Below are 16959 nucleotides of genomic sequence, written 5' to 3'. Positions count from 1 at the left end.
ACTGCTCTCTGAGGGTTCCCCCAACCCTGGCAGAAGGAGGCTCAGCTGCACTGTGTTCCTCCTCGTCTCCAGGTGACTCAGTTGCTGCCTTCTGTCCCTGTCCTGGCTTCACAGGCAGTCGCCCTCTGCTTTGGATTTTGCCCTGTTGCTCTCTTTGGGGGAAGGAGGGGCGGGGGGGGGGGTGGGGTATTTATAGACTTTGTCGTCCACCTGTATGTTATTGTAATACACAGTTATGGCCACAAGAGGGCAGACGGAGCCCACGCTAGTACCAATGAATCGCCACCCACAGATTGACAAGCCTTATTTAAATAATAATATACTACAAGTGTATAAAATCCTTGGCTACCGTAGAGACTGTGAATGAAGGCTATTTTATATGCATTTGTAGAAACACTGGAAGACAAGTAAATATCAAAGCTTGAGGGACTTGTTCCGCCATGTTGTGGACTTTCTCAGGACATTGTTCAGGGAAGGTACTGTTTGCAGGGCGACAGGGTGGGGAGGGCCGCCTGTCCGACACATTCCAACCTGGGAATCCAGCTTCTGTCCCAGCTCCTCTGTTCTGAGAGGTCCTTTTCCCTGTTCTATGCTATTCCTCAGCCTTACCACATAGCCAACCTCCTGGAGCTCAGTACTTGTCAAACCTTCCGCCACCTTCTTCTTAGGCTCTTAGCGGCCCTGTATGACCCTAGACCCCGGGAGTGCACCAGCAGGGAAGCTGGAAGTGGCAGCCAGCGAACAAGACTCAGAAGTATGAAACAGGGTCTGTCTCCCTCGGCTTTAGAAGCGGGACTTGGTGTGTGGACTGTTGATCATGTACTGAGCATGCGCCTCCACTAGGCACCTCCACTTCATAAGTGAGAAGAGCAAGGCCTAGAGAGGTTAACTGATGTGTCTAAGTAAGTGGCAAACAGGAGGCTCAAACCCAAAGTCAGCCATAGTGGGATGTCTTCACTGGAGGAGCCATACTGTTTCCCTCTGCAGTTCTTTTTGAGTGCCACAAGAGGGCAGTATGGAGGTGCCACGCCGTTCCCTCGGGCGGTGTACTAGGGTTCCAGGTCCGGCTGACTGCCTTTGTCCCTTCCTCTAGGAGATCTCCCCTGACCAGCTGAGCTTGGAGGACCTCCTGGAGATGACTGAAGAGCAGGTGTGCGAGACGGTGGAGAAGTACGGAGCCAACCGGGAGGAGTGTGCTCGGCTTAACGCCTCGCTGTCCTGTCTCAGGAATGTACACACATCAGGTGAGCAGGCCAGGAGTTCAGGATCGTCCCTAGCTGGTCAGCCGCTGCCCTTCAAGCTTCTGAGAGGGCCCTGGATATCAAAGCCGGGCCAAGAGCATAGATGGCTGTGGGAGTTGTGAGTAGGCAGGGCTTGAGTGCCACCCTGCAGAGTGGGCGGGGTCTGAGCTCCATCCAGCAGAGTGGGCGGGGTCTGAACTCCACCTAGCAAGGTAGGCGGAGCTTGAGCTCTACCCTGCAGAGGATGGCTCACCAGGGGTTTTAGATAATTAGGGTCCAGTTGTGGGAATCTTGGATGTGCAAAGGTCTTTCCTGGTCAGACACTCGGAAGTAGCTTTGCGCTCTGAAAAGCAGTTCTGACTATTTTTGTGTACAAACAACTGTGCATTCTTTGCAACAGAAATCAGGTTGTAACTGCCCCAGGCTCTGGCCCCCAGGGAGGTGCGATTTCCATTTCCATATTGCCCCCCCCCCCACCATAGCAGGGGTAAGATTACTTAGAGATATTATTTTAAAAATTCCTTTTCTCCTAGCATAACTTCTGTGGCTTTGCTTTATTAATTTACAATCTAAATATTTCACCATTTTTACCGGATCGTTCCAATTAATCGCTCAAAACTGTGACTCAGGACGGTCGCTGTATCTCACGTAGTTGGTAGAGTGTTTGTCTGGCACACACAGGGCTCCCGGTTTGATGTGGTAGTGCGTGTCTAACACCCTGGCACTTGGGAGGAAGAAGCAAGAGTGTTAGGCGTTCAAAATCGTCCCTGGCTACACAGAGAGTTTGAAGCCAGTGTGGGAAACAGGAGGCTGACCCTGTCTTAAAGGCTTGCCTTTGCTCTCTGCTCCTGGGCTCCCCGCAAACCATTACAAATATTTAGGCACCGTCGTCTCAGTTCTCACCACAAGGTGGCGCCGTTGACCACAGCTCCGGCATAATCTGGCGGCTATTACTTCTTACTGTCCAGTCAATATGCAACCTGTAATTATGACTTAAGAAGTGGCTGTTAATATGCTAGGAGGGTGGATGACCGGGCAGTGAACCAGACGGAACAGGTTTCCAGTGTGCACGCCTGAAGACATCAGCCCCATTTTATGAACCCATGTTGGGAACAAGCCAGTTGTGGTGGCGTGCTGGGGTAGATTTGTTGTCCCGGCCAGTTCCAGTCGAGAGAGAGGAGAGCTAGTCTTAAAACAAAACAAAACAAAACAAAACAAAAAAAACCCAAAAAACCCAACAACAACAACAACAACAACAACAACAACCAAAACCAAAGCCATGGCAAACAAACAAACTAAAAAATAACCAAGGTGGATGGCACCTAAGGGATTGGCTGAGGTAGACTCTGGCCCTCCACGTGAGCGTGCAAACACGTGCTCATGTACCTCCAGCCATATTGCGCCAAATCTCGATGTGTCCTGCCCAGCAAACACGCTTCCTTCAAATTGTGGCTGCGTTCCAGCCCTGATCCTCTCACCAGGCTCCCGGTTGAACGCTTCCTTTGCCTCCCATTTTCCTCCAATTCCTAAGCATTTCTGTCTCGGTAGGGTGGGCTCAAGCAGTGACGTGGGTGGGTGGGGAGGAGATGTTCACACGGATGGATAGTGCTTTCTGGAAAGTTCCCTCCCCACTGGTGCTGTCTTTGCTTTCTGAGGGCCAGCTGCCCAGCTGCCCTGTGCTTGCTTCACAAACAGATCTGATTTAGGCTGCACCCTTGCCCCCTGCCCCTGGCCCACTGCCCCCTCCCCCCGGCCCCCTGCCCCCTGCCCCCTGCCCCAGGCCCCTGCCCCCTGCCCCCTGCCCCCTGCCCCCTGCCCCCGGCCCCCGGCCCCCTGCCCCCAGCCCCCCTTGCACGCCTGTAGAACACATTTTTATTCCTGGGACCAGCCTGGCAGGTGTGTCAGGGAGGCAGCTATTTCCGATCCTATACTGTCTCCGTTTGTCTGTGGGTACAGCTGGCTACGAGACCCAGAGCCTTGGCCCCGCTAGGCAAGCGCTCTACCACAGTCACATCCTAATTGTATCCTGTACCCTATGCCAAATGGTGACCATGTCCTGCCACTCACACATGTCACTTAGGGGCTGTGAGCTGTGGCCTGGAAAGAGAACAGTCAGTGGGGTAAAGGCGTCCAGAGGACTTAACTGCTCTTGCAGAGGATCCTGGTTGGATTCCCAGCAGGGCCTCTCTGAAGCCAGCAAGCCTCAGCCACCCTTCCGCCTCTGCCTCTTCAGGGCTGGGATTCTAGGCATGTGCACTTATTACCTGAGTGCACAGCGAGCTCTCTGCGCCCGGTCATCTCTGCAGCTCCTGGACTTCATGAGCCACTAATTCTGCAGCACCCCAGATGAAGTGTGGGCTTCCAACCTCAGGCTTGCCCTTCTCTCCAGACCTCCCTGCCCCTCCCCTTTCACATCTTCAGACCCCCCCCCCCAAACCTGCCCTCCCCAACCCCCCCCCCCCCAGCCCTTTCTGGACCACTCCCAGACTGAGCCGACTCTGACCCTTGACCCCTAGAACGCCAAGGGCTGTATCTTAGATTCCCCTCCCCGCCTCTCTCACCTCTTCTCACCCTAACCTTGTCCTGATGAATTTTACCCCAGTAAATTCACAGTGGACTCCTTGGTTTCCCCTCAACATGGCTGACTGGATTCTGCCTGGAGGCTCATGCCCCTCTGAGTGAATGAAGGGGAGAGGGATAAATGGATGCTCTGTCACTCACGCCTCAATGTGACTGTTTTCTCATCTGGGCGCCCTCACTGGGGCAGGACAGTTGCTACCCGCTGGCTCTTGGCCCCCAGCATCCTGACCAGGTTGAATTATCTATGCTGGAAAAAGAGGAGAGAGCCGCACGCTGTGCCTGCCATAGATCTCCACCAGGGGGCAGCAGCGATCCAGCCACCATGGTTTCTTCCTGTTTCCAATGCTCTTCTGCCTTCAAAAATTGTAATTACTTCCTTGAAGCGTCTAAACACCTCGGGACTGGATCATCTAGCTACCCCGCCACTGCCGCCTTCTTGTGTAACTAAAACGTCTAATCTCAAACCAGGGACTGAGTTAGTATCTCCCACTATCTCCCCCGCTCCCTGCCTCCCCCCCCCCCCCCGCCCCCGCCCCCAGCAGGCAGCGATCTGGATCTTCTCTGGTCTTGATTCCTGCGGGCTGGATCAGCCCAAACCTGAAACCAAAGAACAATCACTCTCCCACGCAACGCACAGGCGCCCTTCAAGCCAGGGCAGCTTAACCTGGTAGATATGGGGTGGCCTGAGCCCCAAAATTCAAGAACTCATCAGATAGCGCTGGCTGGTGCCTCATGGCTGGTACCGCACGGAGATGTTTCTGGGGTGTCAGGAAGGAGAGTAGTTCTGGTCTCTGTGTGGGGAGGACTGAGCATGCGCAGTGCATGGCATGCAGGACAGAAGTGGGGGGGGGTGAAGAGCAGAGCAGGCGGTGGGTATGGACAGTAGGGGTGGCTGTCACGTGAGTGAACCGGGGACAAGGTGTGCCACCAGCTACCTCGATCCGGTCTTCCTTCCTAACTTCTTCCTTTAGTTTTTTTTTTTCACTTTATTTTATTTTATTTATTTTATATTTTTGCAACAGAGTCTTCTTTAGCCCAGGCTGTCCTCAAACTTGTCTTCAAACCTCCCAAGTGCTGAGGCTGCAGACATGCATCCACACCCCAATTAGTACCCTGTTTGCATTCTTTTGTCTGTGTGTCTGTCTGTCCTTCCGTCTGTCTGTCTTGCCCTACTGGGGACCCAACTCAGGCCTTGAGTATGCTGGAAGGTAGCCGTGTCTGTACCAGGAGCTGCTCCTCTGCTTCTCCGCCTCAGCCTTAATCATTTGCTGGGAGGGCGGAGCCTCGACTCTGACAAGCTTTGGATTCTGGCTGTGACTCCGGGTGTGGCAGCCGTGAGTCTGAGCTGCGGGAGAGAGGAGGGGCGTTGTGGGGAGGATGGTAGGAGGATGCAGGCGGGGCACAGGGCCTGCCCAGAGTGAGGCCCGTGATGCTCCCGTGAGCCGTTGATGTCAGCATAGCATCGTCGCCACCACCGTCACCTTGTCACACCCACTCCTAACCTACAGCCACCATTATTGTCACCCTCTGTCCTTCCTCTGCCCCCAACTTACTTTTCCCCGGTTCTCCCCACACTCATTTCTTTTTTCTCAGGGGGCCTCAGCCCGTCCATTCCTTCGGCTGTAGCAACGTCTATAGTGAACAGGAATGTATCTCACACGGTCCTAGAGACTGGGGCATTCGCAGTGGGTGCATCACTGCGTGTAGAGGCCGGCTCCTCATAGGTGGCAGCTTGTGTGTCTGGGCCTCCTTCCCCAGGTGATGCAGGGCTTGCCCACTGCCTTGCCCAGGATAGTGTAAGTCAGCGGTTCTCAGCCTTCCTAATGCTGCCACCCTTTAATACAGTTCCCCATGCTTTGGTGACCACCTGCCCCCTCCCTGTTCCCCCCCCCCCCCCCCCCGGCCATAAAATCATTTTCATTGCTACTTCCTAACTGTAATTTTGCGACTGTTAAGAATAGCATTGTGGTGGCACATGCCTTTAATCATGTTTTTAATCCCCAAAGCACTCAGGAGGCAGAGGCAGGTGGATCGCTGTGAGCTCGAGGCCAGCCTGGTCCACAAAGCTAGTCCAGGACAGCCAAGCTACACAGAGAAATTCTGTCTCGAAAAACCAAAAAAAAAAAAAAAAAAAAAAAAGCATTGTAGTGCACGCTTGTAATCCCAGCACTCAGGGAGGCAGAGGCAGGTGGATCTCTGTGAGTTCGAGGCCAGCCTGGTCTACAAAGTGAGTCCAGAACATCCAAGGCTACACAGAGAAACACTGTCTCAAAAAACAAAACCAAACTAAACCACAAATATCTGTATTTTTCTGATGATCGTAGTTGACCCCAGTAAAAGGACCATTTAAGCCCAAAGGGGTCATGACCCAGGGTTTGAGAACAGCTGGTCTAAGAGCTCACTGTGCACCTGCCGGGCCTCCAGGCCTGGTGACCGTTCTCAGGGAGCTGGGCTTGAGCTGAGACTTAAAGTGAGTGACTCTTGGGGCAGTGATGAGGACAGGCCAGCTCCTGTGGTTGGAGAGTTTAGTGCGCTGAGGGTACTAAGAGGTTGGTGCCCATCAGACAGAGGCCACTGCAAAGGCCTCACTCTGAGTGCTTGCCAGCCACATGACATCAGACAGACGTGGTGGCTGTAGCATAGGGCGGCACCTCAGAGCAGGCCGAGACACTGGACATTCTCCACGAGGCCGGGGAACAACGTGGGGAGAGGGTCATAGCAGGACACTGCTCTCCAGGTCTTTCTTTGCTGGCTTGTTAGGTCCCCAGCCCCTCATGAGTGTCGGGGCGGGGACTGGGGGAGAGCTGGCAGCCAGGAACAGGAAGCAAAGAGGCCCTGAAATAGATTAGCCTCAGATACTGTGTGGCTTCTTCCCAGTCAGGCTTTGAATGGAGCCCCCAGAACCCGCCTGCAGCGCCACCATCTCCCTTTGACTAGAACAAAGCCCGAGTGGGTCTTGATTGCTCTATTGTGTGACTTGCTTCTGACTTGCAGGAGGCGGGAAAGGGAACAGCTCCCCTTCCAAGAGAGGCCTACAGGGGACTAGCGTGTGCCAACATGATGCCACGCCCCTCTTCCCGTGGCTGCTCTCAGGGGTCCCTTCCGTGCATGTAGCACCCCTCAGGACATGTGCACATGGTGACAGGAGCCTGTCCCAGCCGCACTTCTGTTCTGTGGCTCATCCATTCACTCTGTAAATAACCACGGGACTTCCCTCTGCGTCACAGTGCTGGGACCAGGGTCACGGTGATAGGGAGCCTCTGCCCCAGGGACCTGCATTTGTAAACTGTCGTGCGATGTGGCCTCTGGGCTCCTTCATCAAGAGCCGTTTCAGCTGGAGATTCTTTATTTCCATTGACCCATTGCCACAGTGGCTAGTGACTTCCCTTTTGGCCCGATACATTGCTAGAACTTTCCTTGCATCAGAGAGAGAGAGAGAGAGAGAGAGAGAGAGAGAGAGAGAGAGAGAGAGAGAGAGAGAGAGAGAACATGCGCGTGGAAACAGGAGACAACCTCATATGTCATGCCCCACATGCCATCAGCTTTATTTTGCGATAAGGTCTCTAACTGGACTGGGTTTTGCCAATTTGGCTTGCCTGAGGTCACAGTCGGTCACGAGGACCTGGCGCTGGGAAGTTGGGGCCGGTACACAGAACCAGGACCTCAGGACCACACTCTCTATTGATGCTCTGTGACCCCAGGATGATAATGGTAGGAGAGGCAGGTGCTCAATTGACAATGCCCTGTGCCAGCCGGGGTGGGGGGTGGGGGGGTGGGGTGGTGGCGGTGCATGCCTGTAACTTCAACACTCGGGAGACGGAGGCAGGCAGGTCAATGTGAGTTCAAGGCCAGCCTGGTCTACAAAGTGAGTCCAGGTCAGCCAAGGCCACACAGAGAAACCCTGTCTCAAAAATTCAAAGAGGGAGGGAGGGAGGGAGGGAGGGAGGGAGGGAGGGAGAGAGAGAGAGAGAGAAAGAGAGAGAGAGAGAGAGAGAGAGAGAGAAAGAGCGAGAGAGAGAGAGAGAGAGAGAGAGAGAGAGAGAGAGAGAGAGAGAGAGAGAGAGAGAGAGAACTCTGCCACGTAGTTGGAAGGGCGGAGCACCGGTGTTCCAGGCTCCTGACCCCATTACGTAATGTTTTCAGTGGCCCCTTACAAGCCCCCTGGGCTTCCTCCTTGAGATGGTTCTGCCCCAGGGCCTTTTTGTAGGTCATTCTCTCTGCTTGGAATAGGCTGCCCTGGCCTTTCCCCAGCTAGTTCCTTGCCATTTTGATCTCAGCCTAAAGTCCCCTCCTTAGGGAGTCCTGCCTCTGTCTCAGGTGGTTTCCGCCCCGTTTCCTGGTTGTGTTTTTGTTTGGCTGGACCATCACACGCAGCACTGACTCCCAGAGTCATCTCCACAACCACATAAAGTCCAGGGGAGGTTTCATCTCCTTGTAAAGAAATGAGGCTCAGAGAGGTTCATCCTTTGCCTGGGGCCACACAGCACCCGAGTACCAAAAGCGATGTGTAGACTCAGGTCTGTCTAACCGCCTTAGTCAAAGTTCTTAGATCACAGAGGGATGGGAACGGCTTTCCCTCTACTGTGCCTGATCTCCGTGTCCTCATTTGCTCAGAGTGAGAACCAGCCCCTTTGGAGGCCTGCCAGCAAGACCACCCCAAGTACCACCCAGACCCAGCTTCCGTGTCACACAGAGAAAAACCCTTGGCCAGCCTCTGTCCCTCCTGGCTATGATCTGAGAGAGGGCGGGGTGTGTGTGTGTGTGTGTGTGTGTGTGTGTGTGTGTGTGTGTGTGTGTGTGTGTCTGCCCAGAGGATATGCTGATGAGCTGGGGGTGTGGCTTCGTACTGGGCAGCCCAGTTTTTGGGGCATGCATAGGACCCTGGGTTCTGTCTCTGGTTCTGCAGAGATCCGTAACTTAAGCAACTGATCGCAGCAAACGTGTGTGGCAGGGAACATGGGAACACTGGCATTACTTTGGAATTTTGCTGTCACCTAGGGGTGGCTGTAGCTGGCTCCAGCCCCTCACAGCTGAAGAAGTCCTGCCTCAGGTGGACTTGAACTTCATTCTGTTGTTTCCTGCATGATTGATTTTACAGCCAGGTACAGCCGTGTGCAGAGAAGTGGCCAGGCTATTTGGGGAAGAAAAGATGAAAACAATTCCAACAGTGTATGGGGTGGTGGTGGTGCTGTCTAATTTGCATCCTCATTTGCATAGCATTAATATTCAAAACATGGCCACTAAGGAAAAGAGTCAGGAGACCTGGCTAGTCCCTCCTGCTCTTTTTGACTCTTTCTCTCTCTCTTTGGGCAACAGAGGTTTCCAGGGGACGAGTCCTCCTCCGTTTGGTTTGTGGACATGGTCTATACTTCTTGTGGTGTGTCCCTCCCAGCACAGCTTTTAGTGGCTCCCTCCTGGAGTAAGCCTATTTATATCCCTCTCTGGCTTGCTTTCCCGGAAGCCAACTTTCCCACGCGTTCACAACTCCTCATGGTGCCTCAGGGCGTGGCAGCTCAAAGACCACCGTTCCCGGGCAGCCCTCCTGGATTGCACCTGCACCAGCCCTCAAAGCTGCCGGCTTGTATCTGCTTGATATAGAAACATTTCCACTTCGGACAGGAAATCTGGATAGTAGGCCCATCCTGCAACAGAACCAAACCAAACCAAACCAAACCCAACCCAGTAGCAGCGTTGGAAGTGTATGTGTGCTGTTCCAAGGTGACTTTGAAAGGGATCCCATTTAATTTTATCTTGTTTTTCATTCCCTTTTCACCCGAGAGAACCAAAGAGCACGGAGGTGGCACATGGCGCCCAGGTCACTTGGCGAGAGCAGTGCTTGTCCCAGGATGTGCAGTCCAAACACATCCCTTCGTTTCCTCCAAACTAAACACAGGAACAAAAGCATTGCAATAACTAGTAAGTCAGTGACCAACCCCACTCCCTCCATGGAGCCTCCCCTCTGGAGGGGCAGAAGGGGCAGCAGGCATTTGCATGTGTTCCCCCCCATCTCCCCCCCCCCCAGGAGAGAAGTAAGGAAAACACTCTTCTGCCTGAGTGTTGGAGGTGGGACAAATGACAAGCAAGTGAGAGCATTCTGTCTGCTGGCCCATGCCAGCCCGCTATCTCTTTTTTAATAAAGTTTTATTAGCACGTTGCCATGCCCGTTTGTTTACATGTTGTCTAAGGGTAGCCTTTTGTTTTGAGACAGGGCCTCTATGCAGCCCCAGGCTATCATCTTAACTCTCAATCCTCCTGCCTCAGCATTCTGAGTGCTGGGACCACAGGCATTCACTCACAGGTCTGGCTACTATGTTTTAACACTTAACACCAGGAGTGTATGGCGTAGCAGTGACTGTACACCCGACAAAGCCTAAAATATTTACTATCTGGTGCTTTAGAGGAAACATTTGTTAACCTTAAAAAAGACTGGGTATGTGAGAAAAAAAAAGCGTTAAATAAAACACACACGGCTCTAAATCAGGAGAGGTTTTTGGGGTGATATGGAGGAGAACTTCCTTTAGGGGAATCCCAGGGAGGTGTTGATGGAGAGAACACCGTGGGCTGCAGAGCATAGACTACGCACACGGTGCTCGTGTGGAGCTGGCGTTCGCAGGGAACTTGAGGGAGGCAGAAATGAGGAGCTTGCCCAGAGGCTTTTAACTGCCCTGGGTAACACAGCGACTACCAAACAGAGGCCCGTGGACATCTCACCCCCTCTTTTTCAGGGGTTCTATTGTTTCCATGAGACACCATGACCAAAAGCAACTCGGGAGGAAAGGGTTTGCTCGGCTCACACTTGCACATCGCTGTTCATCATCAGAGGAAGTCAGGACAGGAACCCAAGCAGGGCAGGAACCTGGAGGCAGGAGCTGGTGCAGAGGCCATGGAGGGGTGCTGCTCACTGGCTTGCTCCCCATGGCTTGCTCAGCCTGCTTTCTTACAGAACCCAGGACCACCAGCCCAGGGATGGCCCCGCCCACCATGGGCTGGGCCTTCCCCATCACTCACTAGTTAAGGAAATGCCCTCCAGGCTTGCCTACAGAACAGTCTTATGGAGGCATTTTCTCAGTTGAGATTCCCTCTCAAATGAATGTAGCACGTGTTCAGTTGACATAAAACCAGCCAGCACACACCCCAAGCAGGCGCTTCCATGAAGTAGTTGTCTGTGACCTTCAAAACAGAGTTCTCTAGCATGTCAAAGTGCCAAGGACATGGATGTCATGTGGACAGGACTTCCTGATTTTAATTTTTTTTTTACCTGAGAGTCCCTCATTCTCCTCCAGTAAATGTATGTTGCATTGCAAAGGGATTTTGGAATACGGGGCTACCTCATACCCCCAAAGGAAGTCTGAAACTAACCCTTCCTCCCAGCCTCAGAGAGAAGATGTTAGACTGTGCTGGCACATTGAGGGGCAAACCTCCTACCTCAATGCCAGCCTTGCCCTTGGTCACAGGGCTCAGTTTAGTGCCATTGCCGGATCCTTTTCTTTTGAGCTTTTGTTTTGTCCTGCTCTGACTCTCACTTTGTGGAGAAGAAATCAGGGGCTTTCTTCGTAAATGGATTCTAGGCCATGCTGGGAAGTGGCTGGTTGACTGTCAGGTGTTGCCTGTCAAGTGGCACCTTCCTGGGACCACGTGCCTACATCAAATAGCGTCCTCCTGGCTGCAGACTTTACTGCTTATTCGCCCTTGTGATGATGCAGTACCACGAGTGGCCACCAGGAGGCGCAGTCTAACACTCTTCCTTGGGCCTGAATCTAGACTCGCTAAAAGAGAGATGCATCTGCCTGTGCGAACTGGAACCCGAGTCAAATCTATTGAAATGGGGTGGCGGGGATGGGGAGAGTCCTGGGATAGGGGTCGGGGTAAAGATTGTATCTAACACAGCAGGAAACTAGTGACACCCAGGAGTGGGTTGTGCAGTTGTGTGTCTCTTCATGGCTGGCTTCTGGCTGTGTATGTCTGAGCAGGTTCAAGGCTTCCGATCAGCTCCGCTCTGGTCTGCTCAGAAGGGATCTTGCTGTCACTCACCTCTTCTCAGCACACTGTCATCCAGGCTCGAGTGTCTGTCTCCCTGCTCCACTCTCAAGGCCAATTAAGCTGTGAAAAAGAAGCACCTTCTCCCAAGGTCCCAGCTGATAATGGTGGTGGAGTTGAAGCAGGCAGGGAGGAGTCTGAAATTCGGGCAGCGGCTCGGTTCTCTGAGGGGACACCCAGGGTGGGATCTGGGCTGTGGAGAAAGCCCTTCCGAAGCTTGTCGGCAGAGCCTTGGCTTCAGTGCCAATCAGCACCTAGCCTGTAACATGGGGCCTGGCATGCAGAGTAAAACAGACACTCAAATAAGCAAAGGCAACAGATGTATGTGCGCGGACACCACAGGCCCAGTTTGGCAGAGGCAGGAAGCCTGGCACCTCCCTTCTCCTGCCCTGGCCAGCCCGTGCCTCTGCAGCGGGAGTGGGGTATATGCTGGGGTTGAGTTCTGGACCTGGGATGTATATATAGTCTGGGTCTTCTGGAGCCCAGCCATTTGTAGGCACACGGAAGAGCCTCAGTGTTTGCAGTGAGCATCATCCCTTGTAGGGTTTTGGGACTTCGGGGTGTAAATCACAGACCTGAAGAAAGTGAGCTGACCAGAGTTTCTCCCCTGTGCCCTGTCACCCCAGGGCTGTAGTGGGTGTCTAGAAGGCAGTTCTGTCCAGGGCTGAACCCATCCTGTGGACCTGCTGGAGAGCAGGAAGCCCTTGACCTTACTGAAGCTGTAACCCTGTGGGGAGAGGGGACACATCTGAGCCCCCTGTGGTGTTCTAGAACAGGAGGAAAAGGCCCGAGACACTGTCGGCTTGTAACACAGCTGCAAAGGCGGAAGAAGTCTCCCGTGGTCTGTCACGGAGACTGTGTTCATGTCCCCAAAGTGAATGTGTTTCCAGCCTAGAGGACTTGCACGCTTGGGACTGTCAACTCATAACAGGGTCCTTCCTTAATACAAATTGTGCCGGGGGCTGCAGGTTGGGCATCACGGTCGCCGGCTGGGAGATCTGGGACGGATGCGCTCCTGGCATGTCTCCTTACCTTACTTAGCCTGTGGAATGAGACATCACTAACTGTGTCTCCCATTGCTGCTGACCTGGTGGGTGGGGCTGGGTGGGTGGGGCTGGGTAACCCCGATGGGAGCTGGGTTGGCACCATGAGGTGTGCCAGCAATGCCCATCCTCCCTCCCTTTGTCCTGTCAATCAAAAGCACCTCCAAGTACTCAGTGACACGCTGTAAGCCCGGCAGGCTTGGGAGTCCTGGCTTCCATTCCTAGTACCCGGAAATGAATGAGTGACTAAACAAACAAACAGGTAAACACCTCCCAGCACTGTTGGCATTCCGTGGTGAAAGTTGCTGTGGTTGGGAGCACGGACCGACTTCTCCTAAGTGCCTCGAGGTTACCACAGCTGTGGTGGTGATGCCAGGCGACCGGGGAGATGACAGCTGAAGTGCTCTGAAGCCAGATGAAAGCCAGGAGATTCCGCAGGGGCCGAGGCTCTGTAGAAGGCACAGAAAACTGTAATTGAGTTGGTGCAAAGGCTTGTGATGGCCAGAGTCTGGCTTTCCCAGGGGACCCCAGTCAAATTAACAGGAACCAGATGAAAGCTGGGAACATTGATAAACCTGTCCCACCCACGTGTGTGTGTGTGTGTGTGTGTGTGTGTGTGTGTGTGTGTGTAGAGCACAGGCGCGCACACATGTACGTACACACAGCTACACATAGATGCACAGACACTTCACCATGCGCAGATATACACAGACACTCAGAAACACACATGCACATGGTTTGGGGCGGGGAGTGCTTAGACACAGGCATACAGCATGCAGACACACCCATCTCTCTCTCTTCCCTACAGCCATGTTAAACTTTTTTTTTTTTTTATCAGATTTGAAGCTGAACAGCCTCTGGTGGCCCAGGAAAGGAGCCAGAAGAGATAGGGCCACCAGCCTCCCTGGGTTTGGTGTCTTGTGACCCACCTGGAGACAGGATAGATCTCTTGTTGGAAATAACCACACCCAGGCTTGGAGCAGGACTTCCAACCGGTGCCTTGAGGTGGTTTTGTCACTTATGTGGAGGCTGGGTCACTTCTCACCCCGAGGGGGTCTGCTCAAACTCCTATACTAACCAAGGACAATGCATGCGTAAACCTAGAACCCTATTCAGATCTAGCCAATGGGCAGCACATTCTCCACAGTTGTGTGGAGAGCGGGGACTAACTCTGTCGTGAACTCTGGTACCCCTATTTGACTACTTCTTTGGATGCTTTGATCCTTAGAAATGGAGCTTTGGGCCCCAGCCCCTCCCCTCTCGGCTCAGCAGAGCAGGTTAAGGTGGTGATCAACTCAGTGATCGTTAGGACAATGAACAGTAACAAACTGATGTCAATACCAACCATTGATTGCTCCACAGACCGGAGGGGGCTTGGGGGAGCCCAGAACAGAATCCTCCCAAGTCCTGTCAGTTTCCAGGGTCCTGAGGGGAGGGTGGTACGCTGTTTGGGCTTCCTTCCTGCTTCCTGCTTCCTGCTTCCCAGTTCCTTTTTATTCGTGCACCAGATGCCAAGTTATGAATCTGCTCAGCAATCTTTTTCTTGCGCATCATCATGGCTCAGAAATATATTTTTTAAAATACCTTCTTGTACCATTTTGGCATATAAGAGCCTGCAGAGATGGACGGCTAAGGTTGCACTCGGGACAGTGAAGTCAGCGTTGCCTGGAGGAGCTTAGCTTGTGCCCACCACAGTTGCCTTAGTCTCAAAGAGAGAGAGAGAGAGAGCGCTTGGCCAAGGTCATCCAACTGGATATAGTTGGATTTGTCCGGGATCTCTGGAGCTTTAAGAGCACAGACTGAATTCAGAGGGGGATTCGAACCCCAAGTGAAAGGATGATTGTTTCTAGGGCAGTGTGCTAGCCATGTCCAGAAAATGCTGTCAGATGGTTGGGTGTGCTAGGAGGAGATGGGAGGAGGCCATATTGGCAGGGAGGAGGGAGAAGGTGGTCCAGGAGGGTTAGGAACAAGGCTTTGAAGTCTGAAGGGGTCCCCTACTCTCTGAGATAGTCTACAAGGCCAGGCCTGCCTCTGCCTTGCTCTGGATGCCAGGTGGTGACTGGCTGCCCTCTGTGAGTCTCTTGGGAGTCTTGTCAGTGGGCTGCATTGGACAGAGGACCTGCGCACACAGCTGTGCACGCTGAAGCCAGTCGGAGGCTGGCGAGATGGCTCAGCAGGGCAAGGGGCTTGCTGCCAGGCTTGATGCCTGGAGACCCACAGAGCAGAAGGAGAAGACTGACCCCGCAGGTTTTCCTCTGACCTCTACACACGCGCGCGCACGCACACACACACGTGAACACACAAGCAAAAATAAAATAGACAAAAATGTAAAAAACCTGCATCTGTGGAGGTTAGCACTTCTGTTGAGAGACATGATACAAACTTGCTAGGGAGAAAAGAAACCCTCAGGCGCCCTTGCTGGTGCATCCTTGAAAACAGAGGCAGGTCCTCTGGCTGTATAGGTCCTGGTGGCCAAGATAACGTGGCCTTAACATGTGGCTCATGCACACATTCAGTGTGAACCAGTGTTCACCGAGTACCTTCTGTGTTCCTGGGACTCTGCATGCAGCGCTTGCTCCGTGGCCTTTGGCCTCTCTGTGTTGGCCCTTCCTGCTCTGGAAATACCGTTAAACACGAGAATCAAGAGGAGAAAGGATCAAATCCACCATTGTCTATTTAGAGCAAGCTATATTTTGGGGGTGTGCCTGGGACCGATTAGCTGGCTGTCTCACCCTAAGTCGGGATTTGGGAGCAAAGCCCTTGCTGGCCTCTTAAAGTCCTTTTTTATAGGAGAGATAAGGTACTTCCAGGGGTGAGAGAGTTGGCTTGCTACATTGTTAGAAAGATACAGGGAAAGGAACGGAATCAGGGTAAAGATGTATCGACGTCATGGGGGTGGGGTGGGGGGATGGGGGGTGGGGGGGCAGGCTAGTGAAGGGTGACTAGAGTGTTTTGCACTTTTCATCAGGTCTAAGAAAAAGGAACTTATTCTTAATTACAGTCAGAAACCTTAACATGCAAGGATGTAACAAAGGACCAGCAGGGATGTATTCTTTAACTTTTGCAAGGATTTAACACAGGGACAGACAACTTGTCCTTTAACTACAGAAACCCTACCCTTCGGGGCGGGGGGGGGGGGGGGGAGGATGAACAAGAACTTATTCTTCATCGCCCTTAACCCACAAGGCACGTTGTTCCTGGTTCGGTCTCATAATTACCACGGCCTCCTGGGGTCTTGTTGGTAATGAAATGAGGTCAGATGCGTAAAGCGCATCTTGTAGCTTGTTGCCACACAGGCAGTAACAACCCTTACTGTGTGGTGTCTCCACCTACCGGACCTTACTCCATCCATCCCAGCCCTCCCAGCGTATTCTTCCAATTCCACTTTACTTTCCCCAGCTGTCTTCTTTGTGGACATTAAAAAAAAAGTATTAATATGTGTGTGTGTGTGTGTGTGTGTGTGTGTGTGTGTGTGTGTGTGTGTAGACAACATGCAGGAATGATTCTTTCTTTCTACCAGGAGAAGTCCAGGGATCAGACTCGGGTCCCCAGGCTTGTAAACACCTTCACCTGCTGAGACATCTTGGGAGCCCATGGCCCGTGCTATTGCCCCCCAGATGAAGAATGACAGCAAGGCTTACAAAGGAGCAGAGAGGAACAGGCCCTGGCTGTCCCTTCGTGCTTCTAGTGAGAGACGGGCCAGATGGTGGGTTTTTGTCAGCGTGGAACACGCACGGCATGAAATTTCTGGAAGTAAAGAGGTTATGCAAGGCTGTTTGAGAGAGTGTCAGCTAAGGAGCAAGCTACAAGGAGGCAGTTTAGAAAGGAACCAGGCTTTCTCTGCCAGTGTGTTTATTGGCGAAGGGTAAGAGGAAGAGAAGGGAGCCCCGTCCCGCGTGGGTGGACATGATCAAATGTGGCAGGGGTGGATGATAGGGACATCAGACAGCTGCTTGCTCTGGGGGAAGCATTTTTCATTTCTCCACTCTGCCACTTCTCCAGGAAACAGGGGCATGCAGGCAGCTGGATTTGGGGACTTGTCACATCTCCTTTCTCTT

General features: G+C 53.0%; 1 protein-coding gene across 3 annotated transcripts in view; it reads left to right on the top strand.

Annotated features, from left to right (window-relative positions):
• Nucleotides 1-16959, top strand: part of KSR2 (kinase suppressor of ras 2) — a gene marked incomplete at its 3' end in the record, with an annotated part of 339518 nt that overhangs the window by 83293 nt on the left and 239266 nt on the right. For all 3 annotated transcript variants that reach the window (XM_084762599.1, XM_084762598.1, XM_084762600.1), the window contains exon 3: nucleotides 1094-1244. In XM_084762599.1, the coding sequence (XP_084618725.1) occupies nucleotides 1094-1244 (151 nt within the window). The remainder of the gene's footprint in view (nucleotides 1-1093; nucleotides 1245-16959) is intronic.

Source organism: Acomys minous (assembly GCF_964271855.1).
Source record: "Acomys minous genome assembly, chromosome: 16".
Lineage (NCBI taxonomy): Eukaryota > Metazoa > Chordata > Mammalia > Rodentia > Muridae > Acomys > Acomys minous.
The sequence above is the reverse complement of the archived record's forward strand: the minus strand, read 5'-3'. Positions and strand labels throughout refer to the sequence as shown.